The following is a 22,161-nucleotide window of genomic DNA, read 5'->3' as shown; positions in this document are numbered from 1 at the left end:
CCAGCACTTCGGTTTGGCTATTGTTGCCGCTGAATCTTTTCCTTTAAGTTGAACAAATACGCCGGATTTCTGCGAGGAGCGGTCACAGCGGCGTCGCCGTTCCTTGCATGGCAATGGGCTCCCGGCAGGCCGAGCCTTGCATCCGCAGGGATGCTGCCCGCGGGTCCCTCTGGAGAGCAGCCCTCTCCCCACCGCCTGCGATGCAGCAAGGAGGAGCATGCTGTGGGAATTGCAGAGCGGGGGCCACAGGGGCTGCACAGGCCCACCTGTGCTAAGCGCTTTGGGACCTGAAGCCCTTGTGTTGCTTCCCGCATCGGTGGCGGGTGGGTAGAGCCCGGCGAGGCTGCGGACGCCATGCGGGGGGGCTGGCACCCCCAGGAGCCGGGGTAATGTTTACCTCTGTAACCAGAGCCCGCAGAGCGGAGCGCGCAGGCTGCTCAGCTCCCGAGCTGTACGCCTTAAAGGACACACAGAGCATCCGTGCTCAGGGTGTCCCTGCACGTCCTGGGTTCCCGAGCATTTCCAGGCTCTCAGAGACCCTGCCTTGGTTAAGAGCCAAATCCCAGAGTGGGTCAAACACTTTCAAGACAGCCCCAAAAACTGCTGCCCCTGCTTCTCCCTCAGTGCCTGGTGGGAATACAGGCAGGCTGACCCTGGGGTCCCCATCCATGCAAGGCCCTCGAAGAAGGTGCAGCGGGGACAGCTGATGGTGACTCCTTTGTCACTTAGTCCAGCAGCAGCTCCAGGCAGCGATTCAGCCTGGCAGTGTTAGCTGCGGTGTGAAACATGGCTGCGGGCTCATGCAGGCATCAGGTTTGGGGGCACGGGGGCTGGATGTGGGGCAGGGAGAGCTGCAGACACCCCGAGATGCTTGGGGGTCCCTTGCCCTGCCCTGGCCCATGGTCAGGGGAGCAGCTCTGGCTGAGCCGTGCCACGCCAGGATGCTCCATGCGTGCCATCGCAGGAGCCTGTGGTGCCCATGGACCACAAGAGGGGCAGCAACGGCTTCGCCTGGGTGCAGAGCAGCCCCGGCTGCTGGCCCCTTCCCTGGGCCGAGCCTTCCCTGCCCCTCCAGGGCCCGACCAGCAAAAAGAAGGGTGCGACCCTGGGGGTGGGCAGAGGCGAGCTGGGAGGCACGGAGAGGAGCCGCTGGAGTTTGCTTTTCTGAGCAGGTCTGGACGAGGCTGGGGAATCAGGAAGCTTCGTGCGGGACCCCAGGCCAGCCAGAACTGGAGCTGGGTGCTCCCGGCCGGCCAAGGGGCTGGGGCTCCAGGGGCTTGGCCCCCAGGGGAGGCTGGGCAGGGTGCAGAGGCGAGCTGTGCACTGTGGCTGGGGCTCGCCTGCAGCTGTGACCCTGGGATGGCTCCAGGGCCACCGCAGTGAGACCCGCAGGTGGGCACCCTGTCCCCACCACTTGCTGCTGCAGTGGGCTGCAGACCCCCGCGGGGTGTGCTGGACCCCTGAAGGCATGGACAAGCTCTGCTGGGCATGTTGCACCAGGGCTGCTGGTGCTCCAGCTCTTGCAGCTGCTTCTCAGCTGTGCTGGGGGGGGCTGGGGGTATGTCTATACCAGGGCAGCCTGCTCAGAGCCTTCCCTTTTGGGGCAGCTGCCGAGACCCCCGAGAGTGCTCGTTCCATCCGCTGAAGGCAGAACGTGCCCTGGATGGTTTGCAGGTGCCTGAACAGCCGGGGAGGTGGTGTCTGCCAGGTGTGGGCTGAGCAAAGGGCTCACGGCTGCTGTGAGCGCACCGAGGTGCAGGGACGTCCCTGGGCTGCAGGGTGAGGGTGCCGGGGTGGTGCTGAGCGGTAATGGCTGTGAGAGCTCGGGCTTTGTGCAGAGGACTGGCCTGGCTCCCTTGCAGCTCTGCAGCGTTGCTTACAGGGGCCTGGCATTGCTGCCCGCTTCTAGGTGCAGCGCTGCGCCCCCGGCCCACGCTCCCCCACAGAGAGGTGCCTGCAGGCAGCATGGCACGGAGCGATGCTCTGGGCCCGATCCTGCCACCCCCGTGCCATTTACGATCCCTGGAGGGCGCCGAGAAGGCTCCGAGTGCCCCATCAGCCCCAGGATTTGAGGAGAAAAGGCAAGGAGGGCCTTAAACATCTCATCACTACACACCCCCAGGCCCTGGAAAGCTCCTGTTGCTCCTCAGCGAGGTTTTGCGGCCGCTCCGGTGGGTGCCAGGCTGGGGGATGCTGCACCGCTGCCTGCGGTGGCTGCACTGGAGAGCGGCCACCTCCGCGTGTGTCTGCGTGTGCAGAGCTACCTCTAGTGGCCGTGGGGCTGGGGCCGGGGCTCCACGTCAGCCCGGGTCCCAGTCACAGCCCCCCCGGGGGCGTTCTGGCCAGGGGCTGGCACCGAGGGCGAACAGCTCCCTGGTTTCCTCGGGGCGAGAGGGAAATGCGGGACGACGTGTTCTGCGCGTTGCAGGGGGGAGGGATGGCGATGGCCAAGCTTCCTTGGGCGCATATCAGCGGACAGCACAGTGCCCCAGCCACCCCTGCCAGCGCCCTAAGCTGTCTGCCAAGCCCTGGTGCAGTGTGGTGGGCTTTATCTGGTTGTAGCCTTCTGTGCGGTGGGCTCAAACGTGCCACACTTTGGCTACCCTGGCCGCAGCTGCTGCCCAAGACGATGGCACGTGCACAGCAGGCTAGCGTTGGGGACGTACGTTTACGCTGCTGGGTGACCAGATGCTGTTATACAGACCGTGTGATTAACGAGGGCTTCCCTCAGCCCCCACCTGCTCCCCAGCCTTCCCAAACCTCTTCTGGTAACATTGCTCTGTAGATGTAGTTTAGGGTTTAGAGCAACCTGTTTTCTCAGCATCCGAGAAGAAGTTCCTGGCATCCTTGTTTGTAGGAAAGGCCCATAGAATGCAGATATTTTCCAGGCCATGTATTTCACTTGTAGCACAGTGGTACTGTGAGCAATGACTTTTATAAGGCACTAGAAGGCATCACTATAAGCTATTATAAGCTTATATATATATAAAAAAAAAATGTATAAAATATAAGCTATAAGATTGTATTTCTAATGTGATTCCAAGTGATTGTGTTTCTAACCAGAGCATAAAGCATTGCATGTTGTTAGCATCCTCTGTTTGAAGGACCAGCTGTAGGAAAAAGCGTGCAAGTAATTAATTTGCTGCAGTAATGGTCCATTTTTCTTTTCCTCCGGCTATTACCTCTTATCAGTAAGTTCTCCGGCCTTCGTAAGTCCCCCAGATGGGACTTCCATCCTCTTTTGCCCAGGCAGAGTTATCATGAAGGGGTGGTGTCTCCGAGGACTGCTCTGCCGTGAGGTGGCTCATCCTGGAGGTAAGCTCGTTTGCCACAGAAATGAAGGGTGGGAAGGAGTAGGGTGAGGTGGCAGCGTAGCTGGGGGTGTAGTGGACATCTTCAAGGGGATGCAGAGGGTAGGGCTGGGCTCCGGGGATGGCTGGGGTCCAACCTGAGCTTCGGTATGGAGAAACGCCTCCGGACTCGTGTGAGGAGAGGCAGCTGGCGCTAGCAGGCAGTGCTTGCAGAGGGTCTGAGCACACCCCGTCCGGCTGGTTAAAGTTGAAGCTGTCGGGTGAGGTCTGCTCCCAGGGCTCCCTCTGCACGGCAGTGGGGAGAGAAGGCAAGAAAGACCCTTAAGAATAAAAGCTTGTCCTGGTGGTAATGGCATATCCCAGAGCCTAGCTGGGAGCACTCACAAGGGTTTCTGTTGCTCTAGGGCAGTGTTTGGTGTTAAAACTGTTGAAAGGAAACATCCGTGCTGCCAGTAGCGGGAAAGGCCTGGAACAGGCTCCCAGTGGGATTGAGCAGCCCTGACCCGGCAGGGCCTGGGGGTGTGAATGGGGCTGGCTCCGTGGAAGCAGCAGGGATGGGGACAGGCAACAGCGTGGAGCCAAAAACCTAAGGAGCTTAATGGAGTAGTTGCTTTGGGGAGCAGGGAAGGTTGTTAACCTAGGAGCTGGTCTCCAACAGGAAGAGGGCACAATTAGACAGAGGACGGGATCAAAGAGAAAAAAACTTTCCCCCTCAGCCCTGCCCCACTGCTGCGTGCTCTGCCGTGGCTGCCTCCTGCAACAGGCACGTCCCTCCCGCACGAGTCCCCCGGACCTAACCCCGGCTTTAGGTTGGGTGATCTTTCATCGGGTGACTGACAGCCATAGGCTCACTCACTAGTAGGAAGTGCGCTGTGTCATTAGGGAGGGATGGCAGGAGAGGGGGCACAGAAGGGCTGAAGAAGGAGCTGGTACCAGCTGTGAGGGGAGTAGCACGGTAATCCCCGTATTGGTCGGTGAGATACGGGTCCAGAAGTGCCGGGTAGCCCTGAGTGGCAGAGGAATCGCACGAGAAAGGCTTGGACCCTAGAGGGGACAAGCAGACATCGCTGACAAACTGCTTTGTGTTGTGGAAATCCAACTCAGTTGTGAAGGATCTCCTGACGCCACAGTAGCCAGCCATGGTAGGTAAGCCTGTGGTGGTCAGAAAAAGAGGTTGGCTAAAGGGAAACTGTAACAGCAGCACCTGGGGAGCCACAGAGCTACGGGTACCTCTGCAGGTGCAAAGGAGAGCCCTTTTCCCTCTAGCATCACCCAGGGCAGGAGTCAAGCCTCTCCTGAAACAGGTGTGTCAGCCCAAGTGCTTTTAGCACCTCGGACGTCCCTGATCCAGCTGATGACCTCCATCTGCAGCAAGCCAAATGTATTTTGGGAAGCTTCTAGCATGAGCCTGGGGGAGGTTGAGGTTAGTTTTGCCAGCCTTTGCTTCTTCCGTGCTCTGCTACAGCCCTCGTGGAGGAGGATGGGGTCACAGCTGCAAAACCACCTGCCATCTGTTCCAGCCTCACTCCTCTTTCCCTGCTCAAGAGCTCAAGCAACAAAACAGGTCAGCTCCTGTTTCCTACTTTCTCTCTTCAGCTCCAGGGAAAACTGGAAGATGCAGAGGGAAAAGAAGGGGTTCTGCATGGCACCACTATCAAAAGAGGTGGGAACTGCTTTAATTACCTCTCTTTCCCCTCTTTGGGAAGTTCATACCAGGTTACAGGGGTCTTTCTCTTATTACCGCTGCTCCTGTTTTGACTCTTTCAATTACTTTCCTCCTGGACCCCCTCTCTGAGGGGTGGCCCTGCCCCAGCAGTCCTTTGCTCGCTTCATGTCCTTTGGAGAAGCAGCAGTGCCAACTGTCCCACCCGCGTGGAAGCTATTTACTGGTGGGGGAAAACCTCACCTGGCATTTGGACAAACGGTGACTGCGGTGTGCTGGTGCTGCCCTGCAAAAGATAAAGATATGTTAAAAAATGTCTTTTCAAAGCAAGGCAGCTCTGTAAGATCAGAGCTTGGGAAGGTGTCAGTGTAATTCAGACACACTATTTGAGCCTCGGTGCTATCGGTGTGAAGAGCTTTACGAGATTTTAAGCCTGGGGCCTCTGAGGTATTAGCAGATAGAGGCTAAGAACAGATTTTGAAGGTCTTGTGTAGAGCGGATAACAGTAGAAGTATCAAGATAACTGGCTTCTTTTTGACAACTGGCAGGGACCCTTGATGCAGGCGTAACACTCCGCAGTGATTTTGGTGTTGGCACAAAAGAGGTCTCAATAAGATGGTGTCTGAGCTCTTGGCTGGTCTAAACGGGCAGGCTCTGCACTGCCCACGTTCTAGCTCAGCTCTCCTGTGCTGCATCTACTTGCCACAGAGCCGCTTTAGCTGGCCCATTCTAGCAGGCCAAGCAGGCTGTGTGTAGAAGGCCTATTTGGGTGCCACAGCAATACTGCTAATAATAACCTCCTCTCGGTCCCTAGGCAAGGGAGAATTAGCACCGAGTGACCCTGGTGCTCACAGAGGTCAATTCCTTACAAAGCACCGTGGCAACGGCATCTGCAGAGCTCAGACACACAATTTCACCAAGTTCTGTTTCTGGACCACTGAACCCACGCAGCAGAAATGCAGTGCCCACAGCTGCATTTACTTCAGCCGCGCTGTCGCTCTGGCCAGCGGCGGTGGCATGCTATTTTCGGTTTGCATAGCACAAACAGGAGGTTCCTGCCATAGCAAGCAACCAAATTTAGAGGTTTAGATTTGAATTAAATTTGCCAGTGCTAGGACTTCCTTTTAATGCTGAGGGAGGTTTGCAGCTGCTCCCTGCTCCGTCATGAAAATGAGCTCTGAGCCCACACAAGTCACAGGGGCTGTGGGAGCGAGAGGAGGTGTCAGGAAGGAGCCCTTTGGCTCGCGGGTAGATGAGAGTGTTCACGTTGCAGGGTCAGGGCCGGGGCTTGCACCTGTCTCCAGCTGGGCCATTTTCAGCTGCAGACCTCGGTGAGGATCGTAGCTGGTGATACATGCTGCCCTGCAAAGCTAAAGCCTCCACATGCAAATCTGGTCTCAGCAGACACCCCTCCCTCAGCATCCAGGTCACTTTAGTAATACCTTCTCCTGGTTCGAGGGTTTTATCCCACCACCTGCTCTGCCTGCCCATGGCCATCTTATCCTTTACGCAGCTCGTGTTGCATTCGCTGAGGAGGAACCTCTTTGAAAGTAATGGTGCAGGCCTCTGCGCTAGTGTTTAGACCCCAGTCTTAACTGTCATCTGGCAGCCCTAATATCGTGTTTGAGGAAAACGTTGAGTTAGGAGGTGCAGGTAGCACAGATGCTGTCTACAGGTTGGGCTGCAGTGATGAGAGCTGGGATGCTTTGCTGGAGGGACAGGAAGGTCCCTGAGCACAGCTGCCAGCCTCTGGTATGGAGCATTTCAAATTACCAGTGCGTCCAAGCTCATCTTTGATCCTGGCTGTTCAACAGCCAGTGAAACTATCTGACTGTGTCACAGGCAGCAGGTCCTCTCGCACACACCTGTGATGGATAGCCTCAGAGCTGAATTAGCTGCCAGGGCTTCACTTGCCTTAATTCAATTCCTAGAGCCTCTGCAGCATCTGCTGCTTTGGCCTCCCCCGGCACAGGCACCCAGGTACTTGCAGAGACCAACATTTCACTTGCCTCCTGGCTCCTTATCAGGCGATGAATGGCTTGGCTTAATTGAAGCCCATTAGTTCATTTCCTCCTTGCATTACTTCCTTACAGTGCTGTAGCACCAGCTGGATCTTCTGCAACACATCGGTGTCTGTTTAGCATCACTTCAGCCCACAGCACGTTCAGTTATTGATAAGCTTGGTCTCAGCCTGTCTCACACACGGTGGTGGGGCAGAGATCCTGGCTGGGGGTCCTCCAGAGAGCTGTGTTGCTTCGCTGCCTTCGTAACCCAGGAATGTTGTTCAGCTACAAGGCTGCCTCGGGCAGGGCACTAAATGTAAGGATCCAGGTCAAAATAACGGCCTGGCCCTGTAATGGGGGACCTATGGTGCCCCCTGACCATACTTTGGTTTCAGTGTATCTCCTCTCTGGGCCCAGCCTGTAGTACAGCAGCTGAAGTGACAAAAATTAACAATAAAAGCAAAGCTTAGTCTGGACGAGGCACCTCACTGGTTTGCTGCTGACGGCCAGCTTGCTGAATGATCTGTCCCTGGCCTCCGCATGCTGCTGGGCGTAGTGCTCCACCTGTGTCCCCATCCGTTTTCCCCCCCTGTGAGAAGAGGTAATCCTTTTATCGTGCAGAGGGTAACTGCTGGTTCCTGCCTACGTGATGGGTGAGCCAAAGGGGGAAAGGTCAGACCCTCCCTAAAGCCCTGGACCGAGCCCTTCTGCCCTGTGTTGTTGGGAGCTCAGAAACCCAAATTGTGTGGTTTTCATCGCAGTACATACATGCTGCTTTCCTATCATTTGATGTGTGCAGGGCCTGGCTGTTCTGCTGCCTCAGTGAACAGCCCAGCAGCTCAGCTTTGATGAGTGATGACCTTTCCTTAGCAGCACAGATCTCCTCCACAGACCTCCCCTTGCACAACAAAGGCTTACTGATTTTGGAGCAAAGATCACGTTTGAACAAAAGATGCAGCTAAATTACACTGCATCATAAATATACAAAGGGGTGTTCAGTTATCTGCCATTTGCTTTGATTCTGGATTATATTATGTCAGATAAACAGAGCTGCACTTACAGCTGTTCTTTTCATGATACGTTCGAGCAAATACGGATGTTTGCCCTGCACAATAATTTTTCGTCTCTCATAGGGAATTAGCAACAGGGCTGATTTTGCATTAGAGACGCACACAACTGCTAAGCTTTGGAATACAAAGCAAAGGGTAATAAAGCAAGCAGAAAGTGTTTTACAGTTCCTAGGGCTTTGGATTGCAGCTGTTGAAATTTCCGCCTCCAGAAAGGGAGCAGGTAAGGCATGATAGTCATCAGCCAGGATCTGTTTTCTCAGTGAGCGCAAACACAGCAGTTGCTTCCTGCTGCTCCCCAAAACAGCCTTCCTAAAAGCCTGACCGGTGGGAGCATGTATTTTCCAGTGACTGCCCATGGCTCAGGGGGTCTTCTGCCTCTCTGAATTAGCTGAAGGCTGTGAAGATACCTATGGCTAGATCTTGCTTTGTTTGGTAATGCCCATGATGGTTTTCTGACTGTTTTGTTGCATAGAATTAATATCCATGAAAGCAACAGCCAGAAAAATACTCACAAGTCCCTCTGAGGTCTTTTTGTTTCACTAGAGGCAGAAAGCCTGAAGCAAATGGTCTGGGGTGGGGTGAGGGGGAAGCATCAAAGCTCCTAATATGTGCATTCTGCTTGTAGCAACTCAGGTCTCTGCTCCCAGCATCTTTCAGCATCTTGATGGCAGCTCCTCATCTGTCAGTGGCCCTATTGGTCCCAGTCAGCCTGGAAGTGAAGTGCTGCCGCTTGGTAAAGGTGCGTCTTAAAGCCCCAGGGCGATGGCGCACTGGGCCACTGGATGCCGCTTGCTGGCACCTGCAATATCGTGTCCTCTTCTGGGGACTGCATCGCTTTTCTGGCTAGTGATTGAGAAAAAACTGTGTGGTGTACTATAATTTGACTTAAGTTTTCTGTTGCTGTAGGACCACTTTAAGAATAAATCATCTTTTACAAAGTGATGCTTGGCCTCTTTCCAGACCATAACATCACAGCATCTTCCCTGGCACTCTAGTATGCCAGAGATGAGCTGGAAGGAGCACAACATTCAGGGAAGAGCATCTATTTTTGTGGCACTGAGTCGTTCAAGTGTAGCTAGTGAAAAAGGAAGTTGCCTTGGAAAGGTGTCATATGGAGGATGTGAAAGGATGAGAAATTTAGCATTACTGATTTGCTTAAAAAAAAAACAAAACACAACCAACTTTAATTCCTCAAAGGTTCACAGATGTAAAAAAAAAAAACCAAACAAACCAAGAAGCCATCTGTGATCTTTTGGGGCAAACACTAGTGTTGCAAATGTTTTTGCTATTCCCTGTCAGTATTGGTAATGCCCTGAAATCAATGTAAACTGTCTTTAAACCCAGGGATTACATGACATGACTTTTCTGGTTTAAAAAAAAGGGGGTGGGGGGGTGGGGTGGGAAGTGGGGTGGGGAGGAGGAGTGCAGTGACTTACACTGAAGCGGGAGCCACTGCTCTGCCTGGATCGTTTTTCAGCAAGAAGATCTTTGACTGTGTGTTTCACTCGCACTCCTTGGTACACCCGTTTGCCAAAATCTGTAGGGACTGAGGGAATGAAACCAGCATTAGAGGAGTTCAGTGAATGCATAGAGCAGCTGGAAGAGGTTGTTGTGGAAGAAGCGAATCGATCGTCTCTGTCCACCAAGTTAGGAAGGAAGCATATAAGACTGCTGTTGTTAATACAAAATCATCCCTTGGGAGCCCAACAGCGAGGGCTGCTCATTTGCAGAAAGCAAAGACCAAGGTGCCCTACCCTGTATTTCAGTACTGGGTGCCAAGTGGTTTCCCTGCAGCTCCCTTGCTGCCAGATGGTTTTGGGGGATCCTACATCTCCCCTTTGGGCCAGCAACATTTGGTTTAACCATACAGCCCCTATTGCTTTCAGCAGAGCTGCTGTGGTTTAGCCCCTCCTTGCCCTGCTGGAGTTGCTGGCTTTCAGCACGTAGCTCTGTGAGCTTTGATCGCAGCGTAGCAAAGGTGGAAATACCCTGGACAGCTGGTGCAGCTCCTCTGAATGGTGATGTGAATCACAGTGCAGATCTGGGGAAAGGAAAAGGAGCTGACTGCTCAGTCTGCTTTGTATCAACAGCAAATACAGACAGGTACTTGGGGACTCTGTTTTATCAAGGTTGAGGAAAGCACAAAAAGGGGTACAGTCACCCAAGAGGCTGATGGCAAGCCTGGCTCTCTTTATCTTGACCTGCCTGGAATAAAGCACAACCTGTCCGTTGGGTCTGTGTGACTTTTGGTGTGAGGCATCTGTCCTCTTCATCTGCCCAGATAAAGCTTTGTGAGATCTGCCTTGTGTACAGGCGTTTTGGCGCAAGTGAGGGCACAGAGGCATGAGGTACAATACCAGGGACAGCTCTTTTATCCTGCCAGAACAGAGAGCTTGCACCTGTGGCACCAGGGAGGAGCATCCATGCGGGCTTTCATTGCAACCTGCCAGAGAAAAAGGTAACTTTGAAGCTAATCCCTTGGAAAACACTCAGCCGTGCTCTCCTGAGAGAACACAAACGGCCATTCTACAGCTGATGTGTTTGATCTCTGAAATTGTGATTTATCATTTTGCCCTTTTGCTTTTCAGGATGTGTCATTTGGCTCCATTTATCGCTTTCATGCATGTGGCATTGTGTCCCCAGGTGCACATACATGTGCAGAGATTAGAAAGGGAAGAGGAGAGGATCTGAACAACACAGAATCTCGGTGCTGGCTTAGGGTTACCCCAAACGTTTTCTGTTGGGCCACAGCAATTGCAATTTTGGGCAACTGCAACTTGGTTTTGGTGTTTGAGTAGCAATCGGAGAGACTTCAGCCAAGACTGGGCACAAGGCAAGCATTGCAAGAGGCAGTACCCCAAAAATCTTATGATCAAAATAGAGGTGGAATGCTGACTCTGAATACCAACTAGCGAGTATCTGTGGACGAGCCAGGACAGAGACAGAAATGGATATCAGTTCTTGCACCTGAGAAGAATCTGTACAGTGAGGCTCTCATTTCCATGGCTCAAGGAAGAAATCTCCCTCCCGTAGTGCCTTCTCAGGACTGTTTTACTGAGAGCAGTTGGAAGCATGGGCACCCAGCGTGCACATGTAGCTGGAGCTCAAAAGCTGCGGTTAGAGCCGGTGTAAGTGTCAGAAACAGCTACGTTTCTGCGTTGAAAACTTCACATCTTTGCATGAGAATTCCTTTAGAGGTAACAGCGTTGCTGTTTGATAGAAAACTGAACCGTACAGCATAGTTCATTGAGCTCCAGTATGGTTTGATACCTGTGATAACTTGTGCAGCCTTTGCTAGCTGCATCCAGGCTTTGATTCAGAACAGAATTTCTGGAGAAGGACTGATGCCAAGGAGGCAGTCATGTTTAATTTTCAGAATGGGGATATTTCTAAAATAGTGTCGCTGGAAAAGCTGTGAGCAGCTTTTATTCTTTTATTCTGTAGTTTGATATTGCCAAGTCTTACAACCTCTCTTGTATTAACTGACCTTGCTTCTCCGTGACCATTTCTAGCAAGTGTCTGATGCTCTGCACTTCTGCCGTCCTGTTTTCCTGACCTCTTTACTATGGTCTAAAGACGTAAAGAAAAACACTTCCACACCTTCTCACTTTTACACGCGGGTGCTGTGCTATTGAAGTGACTTCACTCATATACCCACAGTTAGCCCTCTGCTCAAATTCTTAAAAGTATGTGATGTAACAGCTCTGTCCTCTAACCCTGGCTTTAACTTAGCCGTCCAGCCTCACGTAACCAAACCTGTTGCTTTCAGCGAGTTATTCAGCAGGATCTGATGCTGAGCTGTTGCAACTCCACATAACTTCGCTATTTGGCAGCATCAGAGAAGGGAATGCTAATTTAGGCCTAAGTTTATATAATTTTCAAGCAAATGAAATCATATTTCACATCACTTTAGTCTAACTGCCTTTTGGGAAAATTGCATTGTGAAGGAATATAAATTCAGTCTAGAGAAGGTGGAACATGCTAATAGATACTACTAAATTCTTGGGACATTAAAGATGCCACATGTTGATTTTAGATGATTCTTCTGACTTTTTTTTCTTAAAATATGAGCTCAAGGATAGCACAGTATGTTCTTTCCCTAGTATTTCCAAGATGATGCATCTTTATGGTGAGAAAAGTCAAGGTGCTGGAACTCACCTGTTTCCATTGTTGTCACTGCTGACAAGTCCCAGCTCTCAGATTCTGCAGGACTTTGGAGAAGGGCCATCCGTCATGAGCTTCCCAGCACAGAGTGAGGTCTGTGCTCATACTCCACTGGTAAAGTTCCAGCTGAGCCTGATGGAAATACGTTTTCTGCAATTTAGTGATGTCTCCATGATACCTTGTTTGGGATTTGCTTAAATGCAAATCTCTTGATGTGTGTTTCACTCCAATTTGCATGGTCAGTGTGGATCGTTTCCCAAAGACTCTCTTTCCTGTCTGAGCTGACATTTCATGATGAAACTGCGGTTTACTGACAGAAGAATCTTGAGTTCCAGTGACAGGCTGGTAAGTCTTGCAGTGATGAGCCATCTCCTTACGGTGAGGAACCTGGCTGGAAAACAAGGCTTGGACAAGAGCATCTTCTTATGTGTAGTGTGAGATACCTATGTGCTGTGGAAGATGCACACAGGAGACCTTACTCGGAGTAGTAGTGTCTCTCTGGGATCCCACCGGCTAGCTTGTGCATTACACAATTCACACTGGATATCTGGACGCTGTGAGCCCTGTGAGGCTTTGCATGGCATCCGCTAGCATCTGTGGGAAGAGGGGTAACACTCAGCCATGGACAGCATGCTCGTGGGACTGGCAGGAGCATCCTTTAGCAAACCCGCACGCTCCTGGGGCAGGGAGCATGGTTTGGAGTTTGGCTCTCTGTTATCAAGCAAGAGGTCCTCTTTCTGAAGGTCTAAGGTTGGTCTCCAGTTGAGCAGCCAGGAGGGGAAGCAGCAGCCAGGAAAGGAACTGTTCTTACACTGCTGCTGGAGTCCGATTCAAGGGACCCTGGGCCAGGTTAGCTATAGTCATTCCTCTCTTCCCAGCCTCCAAACGGTAGCAAGTCTGTTTCTGCAACATCTGAACCAAGAAGCAGCATAAAGCCTTTAAATTCTTCTTTAAGCACCGTCGCTCGTATCGTAGTTCTGAAACATATCCACGCTTGCTGGAAGAGTGCCATTTCCCCCGCAAGGTGGCTAGCACAACCCATCAATATGGTGAGGACAGGCTGTGATGAGGCAGACACTCTCGAGAGCTTTTTGGTACAAGTAGAGTGGGCTGGTGCACAGCATTGCTGTGCTCGTCTTACATGAGCAGGACAAGACTGGCGCCAATATGTTCCTCATAATTAAATATTTCTCCTCTTGTGGAGTCTGCTGCCAGCTTGCGGGTCTATTAGGTAAGGTCTGTCCCTCTCTGTAATTCCACGTCCTTTCCCCAGCATTGGCCCAGAGGTTAATTTGGCCTGTCATATGAACTGCCTTCCTGGGGAAGGCTATAGTTTTTTAAGTGTAATTATTCTTTTCCTTCAGAAGAAAAATAAAATACAGAGAGCAGCAGCTGGGAAAGCCTGCATCTGCTCAGGCCATTAAGGCAAGTGGGGAATGCAGAGCTGAAATAGCATCCTTTGTAATTCCTGATTTAAAGAATCAGTCACCAATTTTCAAGAGTGGAGGTTATCTTTATTCGGCAGCGCTGGGTGCATGGGGGGATTGCTCCACCAAAGTCATGCACACCTGAAGTGACGAATTATCTCACATTCATACAATAAAACAATGAATACTCAATTAACGCCTATACATATTCACTACCTAAACCTGCCTACTCACTTCGTATTAGCTTATCAGTCCTTCGCTTGTGCAAATTCTTCCAAGAATTGTGGGCAGGGGTCTCTGGGACATGGGCAGTGGTCTTTGGGAGGAAGGCCGTAGGTGTTCCTCATGGTGTACTTTTCACCCTTTGCCTGGAATGTGGTGGTCTTGTAAGTTTGCAGTGTCTTATCGGTCTGAGCTAATTTATGTCCTTGTCGACCATCTGTTCTTCTTGTTTCTTTCAGTCGCTCCCTCTAGATAACTTATAAACAGGCCCCTTGTTAGAGAAAGTTAAAGAAAGAGAAACAGACTCCTTTCATAAACTATATAGTTACATGACCTAATTACTATACCTACATTCTTTGAGTAAATATATTTACACTTAACTTACTGTCCCTATTCCATACAATTTCTTCATATCATTAGGACCAGGTGTCTTTTTAAAGATAATTAGTACATTCTTTACGTCACCAATTCAAGAATTTAGTGCATCCTCAAAGTCAGTAATGAGGGTCTCTGAATGTTTGTCAACTCTTGGACAAACGAAAGCGCGGGCACTTTGTTCTTTATATAAATTGTGCATAGTTCATTATTCATTCCTAGTATTCTTAATTTCCAGAATGACTTGGGTGTTCTGCCAGCTCAGACACAAAGCTCAGGACCAAGAGGACATGACACAATCAAGCTCATGGAAGACTCAAGCTCCCGTATACAGTCTTTCACCATGTATATACTTTCTCTTGTGTAAAACAAGTCTTATTGTGTCCTGGCCGTTCCTGGACACCCCGTCCTGGTAGCCGCAGGTGCCTTGGGTTCAGCAGACAGGTGATGGAATGGGCAGGGAGTGCCAGGCAAGTTGGGAGAGCCTGGGCAGGTGTCAAGTCCCACCAACAGGTTTCGCTTGCCACCTGCCTCCTGGCAGGCTTCCCGGATAGCTCTGTCTTCTGTGCTGGATATTTATATACTTTGGTTAGAATAGACGAGCTGAATCCCGGCCCCATCCAAGCCAATAGCTTTGCACTTTCTAGCCGGTCCAGGGGTTTTCTGTACTGATCAGAAAATAATGATGTTGAAAACAACAGATCCTGCAGAACACAGAGATAAACTAAACACTCAGCCAGCCTTCCTTTAGGTGAGAGATAAATCTTATACTATGTTTTCATTTGAAAAAGCATCAGACCCTGATTTTCTCTGTAATTTAGTGAATTTGGTCATGTGCTTTCCATTCCCATCAGAGAGGAGAGCCGGTGTGTGTGGCAGGAGCTGCAGATTGTGTGCTGGCACATTCAACCCACATTTTGTGGCACATTTAGTACATCTCTTTGGTTTTAGCATGGCCTTTACCTGTGCCAAAGCAAAATTCCTGAGGATCGTGTCTCTCCTGTGTTACAGAAGCCTGGAAAAGCAGATGTAATGCTCAATGCGTATTTGTTTTATTCAGATTTTCCTTTCAACCTGCCTTCTCCTGCCTGAGCAAGGGGCCTACGTGGCGCCGAGCAGCGGCTGCAGCCGCCAGCGGACCCTCACCCTCGGCCGGGGAACACGTTCTGAAGGCACCGGAGAGAACTGCTGCGGCCTGTGCCGGCCTTCACGCTCCACTGCCGCCAGGTGTGGCCCCTCCGCCACCAGGGTGGTCCCGGCTCTCGGGAGAGGGGCTCCGCCGTCCCAAAGGCGCCCCAGTCCCGCCGGCGCCTCAGCCCCGAGCGCCCAGGAACCCCGGTGAGGCGGCGCCGCTTCCCGCCGGGCCCGCTCGACCGCTGCACGCCCGCGGCCGGGTCCTGCGCGGCGATTGGTCGGCGGCTCGGCGGGGCCGGCTGCTATTGGGCGGGCGGGCGCGGTCCGTTGGGTTGCGGCGCCCCCCGGCGGGGCAGGGGCGGGCGCGGGGCGGGTGAGCGAGCGAGGCGGGGTTGCGCGGCTCCCCTGCCCGCCACCGGGCCCCGGGGCTCAGCCCCGGCCCCGCCGGGCCCTGCCCGACAGCGCCCGGGCCCGCCTCGGCCGGTGGGTGGCCGCGACGGTGAGAGGGCCCCTCGGCGTCTGTGCCGGGCCCGTCAGGGCCGGCGGGCCCGGCCATGCCGCCCGCCAAGGCCGGTGGCAAGGGGGCCTTGGTGCTGCAGTGCGAGTGGGAGGCGTGCACCTACGTGGCCTCGAAGATGGAGGAGTTTTGCGAGCACGTAGCCCAGCACCTGCAGCAGCACCTTCCCGGGGAACAGCGGGACGAGGTGGACCCTCTCGGTAAGGAGCCCGGGCCCGGAGCCCTCCTTTTTCCCCCAGGTGGGTCGTTGTGAGAGAATCGTCCTCCTTCCGAGGAGCGCTGCCGGGCACAGAAGCAGAACCTTGGGGCAAAAAATCCGTGGTGTTTCTCGCTCTCTGCGGGAACCTGAGCTTTACTTGGAGAGTTTCCATCAGACCTTTACGGCCTGTGTATTTCCTGTTTGTGTTGCAGAGGAATACACGTGTTTGTGGCAGGAATGCGGGTTCTGTTCCCCGGAGAGCTCAGCTGACCTCATTCGCCACGTCTATTTCCACTGCTACCACACCAAGCTGAAGCAGTGGGGGCTGCGGGCCCTGCAGAGCCAGTCAGACGTGAGCCATTGCCAGCTGGACTTCCAGAGCCGCAATATCATCCCTGAGATCCAGGAGAATTTTCTGTGCCTGTGGGAGTACTGTGAGGTGAGAGCAGGGGACCCGGGTTCACTTTACTACATGTTACCTGTGATGGGGCAGCCAAGGGAAGGAGAGCTGCTCCTGTCCTGTAGCTCACCTGCATGCCTGCCTGCCAGCTCTGTTCGTACCTGGGTGAAAGCATCCGTTGTGTTCTGGCTGAGCCAGCTCATGCTGATCTCTTCACCCCATTTTGTCTGTCCTTGCTCCTCAACAGAGATCATTTGATAATCCCGAGTGGTTCTATCGGCACGTGGAGGATCACAGCTTCTGTTCGGAGTACAAGGCAGCAGGGAAGGAGAACCATGTGGTCCTCTGTGGCTGGAAAGGTTAGTGAGTGCATGCAAGGTCTCTCTAGACAGCTGTGCACAGGGCTGGATTGCAAATGTTGTACAGGAGAGCTCTGCGCTCCTTGGCAGAGTTTCAGAGAGAGCATCTTGAACTTAAAAAATACGTGTGCATGGTCCTAACAGTGAAATGTTCCTGTAGAGTTTCCTTCAGGGGATCCAGTTGAGTGCTTAATATTGAACTTTTCATTTATATTTAATTAGTACCCAGAAGAAAAGGTTCCAGTTTATTTCTTTCAGTAATTTCTCTCTCTTGTGTTTGTGCAATTGTCTTAGCCACTTACGGGGGGGGGTGGCCCACAACAGCTGTAGACTAGTGATCTCATCCTGCTGTGACCCTGCTCTGGGGGCTTTTTGGAGGAGGGAGTTGATCCTTGCTAGTCAAAGCAAAAGCAAGAATCCTGCTATTCAGTCAGATTGTGGATCACGGCCCATGTGTGGAGGATGTTAATGGCATTCTGTTGTTTGTTTAGACTGTGATTGCACCTTCAAGGGGCGCTGCAAACTGCGGGAACACTTGCGCAGCCACACACAGGAGAAGGTGGTGGCCTGTCCTACCTGTGGGGGGATGTTCGCCAACAACACCAAGTTTTTTGACCACATTCGACGTCAGACTGCACTGGACCGTGAGCTCCTGCGGGCAGGGGAGGAGTGGGTTGTGAGCAGTCCTCTGGTTGGGCCATTGCCTGTTCTTTACGAGCAAAGGGCACAGGCGTGCTTGGAAACAGCCTGGCTTCTCTGATGGCTGGGAACTCACACTGATGAATCTCTGGGAGGTGTCATCTTGCGGACACGGGAGGGTTGGAGGCTGACAAGGCCGCACATGGCTCACAGTGCTGCAGCCAGAGGTGTTTGTCCTGTAGGGACAGCTGGGCACTTGCAGCACCACTGGGATTTGCTTGCTGAGTTCCCTTATGCTGTGCTGGTGATGTGTGCGTGTGATGGTTGCTCCCCAGTTTGTGCACTGGCAGCACAGGGAGGCAGATCAGTCTGTGCAAGCAGTTCTTTGTTTGGCTTTGTAGTCAGTGTCTGCTCTCTCTGCCTGGAGAGAAGAGTTCCCAGCTCCACCGTAACTACCTCTTTTTCTCGCTTGCTGTTCTTTGTGCTGTTCTCTCTGCTTTGATCTCTTTTCTCACCACCACCACCGCCACTGCCCCTTTCTTCCTGGTCCCGATGCTGCAGAGCAGAGGTTTCAGTGTTCTCTCTGCTCTAAGAGGTTTGCCACAGAGAGGCTGCTCCGTGACCACATGAGGAACCATGGTGAGTAAAGGCATCTTCTCCCAACTGAGATGCTGAGGAGTGTGTGCTCCCCCTTGCTTTGTGATAATGTTTCCCACCCATTCTTTCACACAGTGAACTATTACAAGTGCCCTCTGTGTGACATGACCTGCCCGCTGCCCTCTTCTCTGCGCAATCACATTCGTTTTCGGCACAGCGAGGAGCGGCCATTCAAGTGTGACTACTGTGACTACAGGTGAGGACTGGGGCTTTCCGTCTTCCCAGACTGGTGACAGAGAAGCACCTGGAAGCATGTGTGTGTGCACGGTATTCAGCTTTGCTCCCTTATAATTTCCTTTTAGCTGCAAGAATCTCATTGACCTGAGGAAACATCTGGACACGCACAGCAAGGAGCCAGCCTATCACTGCGAGCTTGAGTCTTGCAGCTTCACTGCACGTTCCCTCTGCTCCATCAAACTGCACTACCGGAAAGTCCATGAGGTGGGAAGGGAGCAGAGGGATGTTCTGGCGTGTACTCGCTCCCAGCGAGGCTGAGAACCACTGAGTACAGTATGCTGTACAGAAGCATGAGGGAAAAAAGCTAAAGGCACGTGAAGTGGCCTAGGCTGAGCAGGGCTGTAGGAACGTGAGGTCAGGTTGCATTCCTCTCTTACTGCTGCAATGATACCTCATGTCAGTCCTCTCGGAGAACCTGGTTCCTCCTTCCATGCAGATGTGCGGGTACCAGGCCCTCTCATCAGGGAATGGGGTGTTCACATCCCTCTCTCTGCCCTTCAGGGTGACTCAGAGCCCCGGTACAAGTGCCATGTCTGTGACAAGTGCTTCACACGTGGAAGCAACCTCACTGTCCACCTCAAGAAGAAACACCAGTTCAGATGGCCCTCGGGGCATCCTCGCTTCAGGTACTGCCCATCCTTACCTCTTCCCAACCTCCTCTGTAGTGCAAGAGACAGCTGGAGCTGCATCCTGTGTGTTGCTGGAGCAGAGACCCGGCAGTGCTTGGGCTCTGATGTTTGCCTGTAATGTGCTCCAGACCCATTTCCCAGTGGCTGGGAGGCACTGGGCAGCAAGCGTTCGGTGGGGTCTGGCACAGCGACAGGGCGGTGCCGGGTGACAGTTCCAGCAGTGGATCAGAGGTTAGAGGCAAAGACAGCAGTGGTGCCACCGCAGCTGCATCTGGCGGGACACTTCTGAGCTTGGCAGGGGCCAGGTGCAGGTGTCCTGCTCTAGAGCAGATCGACCTCTTGACACATGCCTCTGCTGCATTTTCCCTAAGAAACTCCAAAGGGTTTCCCCAGCCTAAAAGCTGGGGGACTTCAAACACTCAGTGAAGCAGAGTGGTAGAAGGAGATGGGCTTGGGAAATGACAGGGGCCTGGCAGAGAGCTCAGGAGCTGCCACATGGATGTGCTTTTAGGGGTAGGGGCTGAAGAGTTTTTATCTTACTTGCCCAGTATTGTCAGTGTAGCACCGGGCATTGGAACCTAGAATATAGGGCTCCTTCCTTGGCTGCTGCTTCAGACCTGTCTCTTGGGAGGGGGCTGCAGTGTGACTGGCTCCATCACCCCCGCCTGTCTCTGCTCAGGTACAAGGAACATGAGGATGGCTACATGAGGCTGCAGCTGGTACGTTACGAGAGCGTGGAGCTGACAGAGCAGCTACTGGAGGACCGGGAGAAGCGGGGGGAGGCACTGGATGGCTCAGCTGAGTGTGTGGTGCTGTCTGAGGGTGAGGGCAACCTGCAGGGCATTATTCTGGAGGCCCCAGCAGAGGCTCCCGTGGTGGAGAACAGTATCACTGAGCTGCCAGTGGCCCCACTGCGTCCAGCCCCTTGTTCTCCTGACAACCCTGAGCCAGCACGGCCGAGTGCCTTCCCAGGAGCAGCGCTGTCATCGGAGCAAGAACCAGGCACCCTGGCCAACCCCATCATCCGTGTGGTGAACCGGACCAACGAGCACGGGGAGAGTGAGACTGTGTATTATGTCATGGCCGGCACATCCTCAGAGGAGCAGGTGGCAGCACCTGGTGGGCTGGCTGTGGAGCTGGAGGAGAACGTCATGGACCGTCTGCAGAAGACGGCTGAGGAGCTGGGCATCCAGATCGTGTGAGGTGCTCACCTGGCTCTCTGCATGAGGAAAACTTGGGCCTCCGTGGGATGGGCTGGTGGGGGAAGTTGGGGAGCGCCTGGGGGAGAGGGCTGTGCTTGTCTTCACCTACCTGCAGCTGGCTTAGCTGCCCCAGCCTCGCTGGCTGCTGGCTCGGGTCGGCACGGGGAGAGGGGAAGGGCAGCTTGCTTCCAGTTGTGGGTCAAGTGATCTGAGCTGGAGGAGCTGTCTCGCTCCTCCTTTTAGGGATTAGGGACTAGCAAGCCTCCCCCAGCCACCCAGGAGGTCTGGCCTTAGCTTGACACCGGCCTCCCCATCCTGGTCACTCGGGTGACGTGGTCCCTGCTGCTGTGCAGCTAAGTCGTCAGCCCTGGCTGAGCCTTGGTCCTCAGCTAGGATCTCCCCAGGCAGGATGGTGTGCTGAGCAGGCACTGCGGCTAAAGCCTCTTCCCTGGGAGGCTCTGTTTGCAGGCCTGTTATCCCCCAGCCATACTTTGTTCTCCAAGGGATGGCGTGTTCTCCTTCCGCCCTCGCCAGCACTTCCCTGCACATCATCTTTCCGAGGTCATTCAGCCGGTGCTGTTGGTGGTGGTTGCGCCACTGATGCCATTACACTGCACTGGTGGCTGCAGGGAGAGGGCTGCAGGTGCTGTCCCTTGCAGGCTACTGCTGCCCCACAGCACTGGGGGCTTGGGAGCTTCTTGCTGCTTTTGTCCTTTCCTGGGTTTCCTCCCCACATTGGGGTTTGGGCTGCTGGCTGGGCGAAGTGTACTTTGGCAAGACAAATAAAAGTCAGACTGCCAGGCCACCCGGTGTCTGGTGTCTGCTTCGGCCCCATCCCTGCCAGCTGTGGCACGTTGTGAGGAGAGGACGGGACGGAGTTACCTTGAGCCTGCGGTGTGGGAGGTGGGCACTGGAGAGCTGCCAGCATCTCTTGGCATGTCCCGAGTGCTGCCGTTTGGTGCAGCTGGCGACTGATTTGGAGAGCGTGGTGTTCCGCACCCCCAGAGGTGGCACTGGGAGGCCAGGTTTAGTTCTGGCACTCTTGTTCCCTGCTGTCCTGATGGGAGTTTGATTTTTTTTGCTGCCTCCTACGGGGCGTGAATGTCAGCTGCCCTGCAATGTCATTTTTTTAATCTAGAGGAGCCTGGGCTTGTGAGCAGAGCCAGCTTGCCCTTTGTTGAGTTATTTGGAGGAGGACGGGTGTGAAGCTGGTGTCCCTGGGGTGACACTGTGTGCTCACTGCCCTGGGTGTGGAGGTGATGTGCCCCAGCGGAGGCAGGGGGTTGCCTTGTTGATCTCCTGGGCGGGACGCTGACCTTTTTCAGCCCTTCACTTTCTTTCTCAAGCAGTTCAGGAAAAGATGTTGGAATTCCAGGTTAGTGGAGGAAATCACTTTATACTAAACCCTTGGCCATCTGCTGGCTTTCTAATTGCAAACTGTGGGTGTGATTCGTGGCCGTGCCCTTGGGACGAGGTGATGAGAGCAGCCCCTTAGCCCTGCGCCCTGGGCGAGGGACAGCGTGCCCGGCAGTTGCCGTACGCAGGGGCTGGGTGAGGAGCAGGGATGAAGTGGGCAGAGCTGCCTGCAGCAGGTTTTGGGAAGGTTTCCTGGGGGCTGGATCCATGTGTGAAGGGCAGCGCACACTCCTGCGCCCCGGTACTGCAGTCTCCAGGGACGTGCACGCAGTGGCCTCCCATGGGCCAGTGAAACGCAGCTGGGGCTACTTGCTGGGCACCTTGTGCTTGGGGTGAGGCAGGGTAGGAGGCAGCGGGCTCTGCAGGGGGGTGCTGCTCGCCCTGGGGAGGGTGTCCCTGGGCTGCCAGCGTGCGATGCCTCCCCTGCCGCTGCCTGGCCATTGCTCCTTGCTGCTTGGCAGAGCTGGGCCAAGGAGACCTTCGAGAGAAGGGCCTCCTGCCAGCTTTGCATTCATGGCACTCCCGGCTTGGCCCTCT

General features: G+C 53.6%; 2 protein-coding genes across 2 annotated transcripts; one reads left to right on the top strand and one right to left on the bottom strand.

Annotated features, from left to right (window-relative positions):
* Positions 1-3,188: 3,188 nt before the first annotated feature.
* C16H11orf53 (chromosome 16 C11orf53 homolog) lies at positions 3,189-10,629 on the bottom strand. Its single transcript, XM_037410073.1, has 4 exons — positions 9,484-10,629; positions 5,218-5,260; positions 4,168-4,463; positions 3,189-3,596 (listed from the first exon to the last, which is right to left on the bottom strand). The coding sequence occupies exons 1-4, from the start codon at positions 9,634-9,636 to the stop codon at positions 3,189-3,191; spliced, it is 900 nt and encodes a 299-aa protein (XP_037265970.1). The 5' UTR covers positions 9,637-10,629.
* A 5,102-nt stretch (positions 10,630-15,731) lies between these two features.
* On the top strand, positions 15,732-21,013 carry LOC119158186 (histone H4 transcription factor). Its single transcript, XM_037409805.1, has 9 exons — positions 15,732-16,086; positions 16,298-16,524; positions 16,733-16,844; positions 17,336-17,488; positions 18,045-18,122; positions 18,216-18,336; positions 18,443-18,581; positions 18,879-19,003; positions 19,686-21,013. The coding sequence occupies exons 1-9, from the start codon at positions 15,924-15,926 to the stop codon at positions 20,206-20,208; spliced, it is 1,641 nt and encodes a 546-aa protein (XP_037265702.1). The 5' UTR covers positions 15,732-15,923; the 3' UTR covers positions 20,209-21,013.
* Positions 21,014-22,161: the final 1,148 nt, after the last annotated feature.

Source organism: Falco rusticolus, chromosome 16, assembly GCF_015220075.1.
Source record: "Falco rusticolus isolate bFalRus1 chromosome 16, bFalRus1.pri, whole genome shotgun sequence".
NCBI classification, from domain to species: Eukaryota; Metazoa; Chordata; class Aves; order Falconiformes; family Falconidae; genus Falco; species Falco rusticolus.
The sequence above is the reverse complement of the archived record's forward strand: the minus strand, read 5'-3'. Positions and strand labels throughout refer to the sequence as shown.